This window comes from Dromiciops gliroides, chromosome 3, assembly GCF_019393635.1.
Source record: "Dromiciops gliroides isolate mDroGli1 chromosome 3, mDroGli1.pri, whole genome shotgun sequence".
Lineage (NCBI taxonomy): Eukaryota > Metazoa > Chordata > Mammalia > Microbiotheria > Microbiotheriidae > Dromiciops > Dromiciops gliroides.
The window spans coordinates 253979501-253985500 of NC_057863.1; the positions used below are offsets into that span (position 1 = coordinate 253979501).

Consider the following 6000-nt stretch of genomic DNA (forward strand, 5'->3'; position numbering starts at 1 on the left):
ACAAGTTGAGGACAGCAACCAAAATATGGAGTGGATACCATATGAAAAATATATGGAAGGCATGGACCAGATTCACACATGATGGGCAGGCATAGATGGGTTATATTCTATACAGCTGGAGGGAATACCTAGATTGAAGAGATCACAGACCCATTTGAGTATGGTCAAATCCAAGATCAGGCACAAAGCATTAGTACAAGCATTCTGAAGAACACAATGATAATTGCCCAAAGATCAAGGCATATCTTCAAGCTATAGGAAGGAACAGAAATGCAGATATTGAAAACACTAGAGAATAAAAGCAAGCAAGTCCTCAAAAGGGCAGATCTGAAATCTGATAGATGAGCATAGAGCTCCTTCATTTGAAAAGACATTTCAAATAGTTGTTCTTTTTTCTTTCTTTCTTTCTTTTTTTTAGTGAGGCAATTGGGGTTAAGTGACTTGCCCAAGGTCACATAGCTAGTAAGTGTTAAATGTCTGAGGCCAGATATGAACTCAGGTACTCCTGACTCCAGGGCCAGTGCTCTATCCACTGTGCCACCTAGCTGCCCCTCAAATAGTTGTTCTAAACCAGAAGGGTGGGTAGGGGAAAATAATGGTGTACTAATTTCTCTATTTTCTCCCAAATGCTCATTCTTTGCACATTTTATAATCCCAGGGCATTCTGAATTTTAAACTTATTTAAGGGTACAGCTAGGTGGTGCAGGGGGATAAAGCATCAGCCCTGGATTCAGGAGGACCTGAGTTCAAATCTGACCTCAGGCACTTGACACTTACTAGCTGTGTGAACCTGGGCAAGTCACTTAACCCTTATTGCCCTGCAAAATAAAGAAATAAACAAATAGATAAACAGATAAATAAACAAATGAATGAATGGACAGGTAGATAAATAGATAGATAAATAAATAAGTAGATAAATAAATAAACTTATTTAGGGATCCAACTAGGGTGCTTGGCACCATGGCACCAACATCACTAATGTTGGCACCCTGAAAACTTCCTACAGTGACACACTTAGCAATAAAGTCTGACCTACAACTTGCATGGTCAGTACAAGTGAGAATCATAGAGTCCATCTGGGCTGGCTTACACATTGACCGAGAGGGTAGCAGCTTCTTTTTTATACTAAACCTACTGCTTTTACTTTTAGTGAGGTGGGGGTAAGTGTTTCTAAACTTTCATTGACACCCAGGGAGTCTATAGCACTCCTGTCCACAAAGGTGAGTGCCAAGGTGGAAGAACAAATGAAGACTGTCATTGACCTCTCTGAATTGCTCAAATTTAGGAATAAGGAAGTGTAAACCCTGGAGGGTAAAGATGAGTTTTCCTATTCTGTTGCCTAAGAAACAGCAGCACAAGGATGAAATTTATTATCTCTTCACCTACCCGAGCCCTTGCCATTTTTTTCTTTTTAAAAAAGTAAAGGTTATAAAAAGAATGGGAAGATCATCCCTAGGCCATCCCCCACAAGTGTTCTGCTTCCAGGTTCAAGAACTCTAATATGATCATAATCTTTTCTCTATTTCTCCCTAAGCCTTATTCCTCCTAAACTCATTCTTCTTTTTTTCTCTGATCTCCAATCCCACCATCTTTCATTACCATTCCAGACCAGCACTCCTGCTCTTACTACACTCTCCTCTCCCATCATAATCCCTTAGTAAAGTTCAGCATCATATAAAAATTCAGATTCACAGGACTGGCCTAAAAGGGACCTTAAAGGCTATCTCATCCATTCCTCTCATTTTAAAAATGAGAAACTGAAGCTTCCAGAAGCTTGCTTTGTCCAAGGTCACACAAAGTTAGTGGCAGAATCAGTGTTAAAATGCAGGGCTTCTGACTCCCGGTTCTATGTTGTTCAGTTGTTTCAGTCGTGTCTGACTCCCATTTGGGGCTTTCTTGGCAAAGATACTGTGGTAGCTTTTGATTCCTTTCTCCAGCTCATTTTTGCAGATGAGGAAACTGAGGCAAAAGGGTGAAGGGTCACACAGCTAATAAGTGTCCTAGGTCATATTTGAACCCAGGGTTTCCTGACTCCAGGCTACCTAGCTGCCCCTAGTCTTATAGTACCTATAGTACAGGGTTTTTTTTCTTCATAATTACTTATATTTTATCCATAGAGCAAATTGAATTGTCTCTATTTCTCTCTTGACTTTCAGGGGAAGTCAAGGAATTTCCCAAATTTCATTTTTCTAAATATCTGACACCAAATTTTTAGTATTTAAAAGAATGAATTTAACTCAGAACTTGCCCAGAGTATTCTTTACTTTCTGAGATCTCTAATGTTACCAGATTAAACTCTTATACTTTCCCAAACCTTCACAACAGTGATGTTTCTCTTACTCTATGCTAACAGCTTAAGTTTCCCTTTAAGGACAATCTGACCTGATAACTCAGGGTCTCTCCAACTACAAAACAAATGCAACTTGTCTTGTGGTATCATATCTAAAAGTGAAAGGCATAAAACTACACAGAACTGTGCCATCATTAAGGTCAACATGGTACACTGTGTCCCTAGGAAATTAAACAGTCAGGAAACCTGAGTTCTTTCAATTCTTGGAGCCAACACCCTCAACACCCTCTGCTTCTGATTTTTTTTTTTTTTGGATTGGGTTTGTGTGTGTATGAATGTTTGTTTTGGACATGTGAGATATGGATAGAGTGCTGGACTTAGAATCAGGAAGACATGTGTTCAAATCCTTCCTCTGACACATACTAGCTGTATGACCCTTGAAAAGTCACTCAATATCTCTGGACTCCAGTTTTCTCATTTGTAAAATGAGAAAGTTAAACTCAATGACTTCTAGGTCCCTTCCAGCTCCAAATCTATGATCCTATGAGGATACTACTACTTATACTTGTTAAGAGGTTCACAGGACTGCTCTCCCAATTATAATCAAGAAACAATTAGGACCCAGGTCTGGCAAAACACTAAAATGGACTCAAGGACATTGAATGTAATAGAGTCTCAATGTTTCAAAATTGCTTTGAGTCTATCATAAATTATTATTGGACAACCTATAATGTGCTCAATGCTATACAGCTTGATAAATCATCAGGGAGTCTCTTAGCTCCCCCCCCCCATAGTTCTTGTTTGAACAAATACTTTCAACTTTCCATCTGACTCAAATCCTGAGCATCCCACCAATCTTAAAGACTAGCTATCATGCTTAACTCCAAGCAGATATTCAAGTACATATGCTAAAAAGACTAAATATTCCCAAATCTAATCTTTCCTGTCCCCTAAAATCTATCCTGAACTCTTCTCTTCAAGACCCTGCAATGTTTCATTTTTCTTGTTGTTTAATCATTTTTTAATCGTCTGACTCTTCATGATCTCATTTGGGGTTTTCTTGATAAAGATACTGGAATGGTTTGCCATTTCCTTCTCCAGCTCATTTTACAAATGAGGAAACTGAGGCAAAGTTATGTGACTTGACTAAGGTCACACAGCTAGTAAGTGGTTGAGGCCAGATTTGAACTTTGGAAGCGGAGTCTTCCTGACTCAAGGACATGCACTCTATCCACTTCTCCACCTACCTGCCCACAGCTTTTTTTTAAAATTAAGTCTAAACTTCTGTTTCTAGCATTTAGAGCATCCAACTTTATCTCCCAACACAAATAGCCTGATCTCCTTCCTTCAGACAGATCATTCTTCTCACTGCCCACTCCCACACCTATAGCATGAGCAATGACAAGGAAAGTATCCCTTTCCCCCATTTAGAATGTTATCTTTCATCCTTTCCACCTATCCAACTCCTACTCATTTTTAGAGGCCCAGTTTAAGTCACATCCCTACAAGTACTCTGACTCATAATGCTGACTTCTTTCTCTGAAAACCTGTATCACAAAACTTTCCAACCATAGTTTTTTCATCTCATTTCCCTAAATATTTTATAGTCCTCATGCTACTTCTACATTCCGTACTGCACCTGGTAGAAAGCTGTGCCTACAGTTATACCCAGCTGTTGAAACTTGTTGACCAATCCCCTTGGTTTTATATGGCATTTCTTAACACACCTCTGTCTCTTCATCCAACAAACATTCAGTAATCACCTCCTGAATTCAAGGCTTTGTGCTAGGTGCTGAAGATGGGGGGAGGGGGGATCCAATCGTTCTCAAAGAGTTTACTTTCTATTATATTAATTTAGGATTCCCCACCCTCACCCCCCTTTAGCAATCCAGAATTCTGTCTCAGACCATTCCTTAGGGGAAACTGAAGCGAAAAAAAAAAAGTTAAACCGTTTCATTTTGCAATCAGGAAGATTAGCTTTAGAAATGACAGTACGGTAGCTCCTCCAGATTCCCCTCCTTCGCTATTGTGATAACCCCACAAGTACCTCTCCTATAGAGGCATAACGAGCTGAAAGTCTGGAACTACCCACTCCCCCCAAGGGCCACCCACACACAAGTTTAGCAATCCTCTTAGGTGAGCCCAATTTCTCTGTTTTCTTGGCTGGCCTGAACCAGATAGGATCCTCCCTCCTCTTAAGCACCCGCCTGGAACTCGGGTTACCCTTTCCCAGACACTAACTCAAGCTTCCTTGAAGGATGGCCCCAGGGCCGACTGCACACGCTCCATCCCTGAGGGTTATCGCCGCGCACCTGCACAGGTGGAAACAGAATTTCCTGCTTCTTTCTACACAAAGTCTATCTCTCTAACTCAGGCCCTCAACCAAACTCTTGTTTACCCGAAAGGCAGTTTCCCTCCAGCAGTTCTGTATAGAAGTTGGGCCGCCTGGCTCTAACCCCGCAGCCTTCCACCGGCCAATGCTGGACCTCTCACTCCATAGCCAAGAGGGATTTTTACAAGTGCAGTTCGAAAGGAAATCCCAAATCCTAAGAGCCAACCAGTGACTCCTTCACCTCCAACCCAACAACTCGCTACGAGGAGGCAGCTGGCCAGTGCCAGCTTAAGAGGTTCGACATCCCCCTCCCCGGCTTTGCCCAGCAGCCCATGGCGGGGGCGGGGGGAAGCGTCCAGGGGGTCGTCCCTTTTAGCTACGAACGCGCTGGGCTCCGCCGTCTGCCCAGGGTCCTGACGTCCAAAGCCACCCCCTCCTTCTTTTGTCCCCCAACCCGAGGCTCAGTCCGGCCGTGGGGCTCCCCCTCCCCCGACCCTATCCAGTGGCCCTGCCCTGGAGGTCCGTGCCTTCTTCGCGGGGAGCCTCGAGAGGCACCTGGGCTCGCGCCGCTTACCCGTGAAGCGGCCGCTGCCTTCCCCGTGGCCCCTCCGGCGCTGCAGGATGAAGTAGCAGCTGCTCTTCTGGGTGACCCAGAGCTTCAGGGCGTTCTTCAGCAGCACCTCCTCGGGCTTCAGCCACATCTTTCGCGCCTCCCGCTGCGGCCGCAGCCGCCGCCGCCGTCCCCTCTGTCCCGTCGGGGCTGCTGCTTCTGTCCCTTCGCCCGGGTCCCGCGGGTCCCTGCGGCTCCGCCCCCTGCCCGCCCGCCAGCGGCCCCGCTGGTCACATCGTCCCCCGCCGGGCCTGGCCCTGGCCCGCCCCCTACAACCCTCACTCCCACCCCCTTCGTCCCGTCTACTGCAGCCGGCTCCGGGAGAAGGCGGAGTGCGGGTTGGCTCCCGGACCGCAGCCCCGCGTCGGTCCCCGCTCACTAGGGAGAAAGGAGCGCAGCTGGGGCTGAGGCTGGGGCTCGGACTGGAAGCTACGCCTCCCGGGGAGCAGCGGTCTGCTTTCTCAAAGGAGCAGGGAAAGAGAAAGAGAAAGGGGGTGCAACAGCGCCCAAGTAGCAGAGGCACCGGCAGCTGCAGCTCGGAGCCCAGCGCGCTTCCCTGGGCTGCGCTCCCAGCCTGAGCTCCTCCCAGCTGTCGGCTTGGAGGCGTCGCCAGCCAAAGGCAGCTTCAACCGTAGGAGCAGGTTGGGTTTCCGTGTTTCTGTCTCTCCCCAGCGCACAGTTCCGGAATCGGGAGAGGAAGTCCAGTCCCAGCTCCTAAGTCCCTCCGCCTTTTCCCATCCCTCCCTCCGCGTTCCCTGCTCCTTCCCG

At 46.2% G+C, this 6000-nt stretch overlaps 1 protein-coding gene across 3 annotated transcripts in view; it reads right to left on the reverse strand.

The window, feature by feature from the left end:
* The window catches only part of TBC1D8 (TBC1 domain family member 8), a 134140-nt gene extending 128708 nt beyond the window's left edge, over positions 1–5432 (reverse strand). For all 3 annotated transcript variants that reach the window (XM_043994675.1, XM_043994674.1, XM_043994673.1), the window contains exon 1: positions 5197–5432. In XM_043994675.1, coding sequence (XP_043850610.1) covers positions 5197–5323 — 127 coding nt within the window. In that variant the 5' untranslated portion in view covers positions 5324–5432. The remainder of the gene's footprint in view (positions 1–5196) is intronic.
* Between the last annotated feature and the right edge of the window lie 568 nt (positions 5433–6000).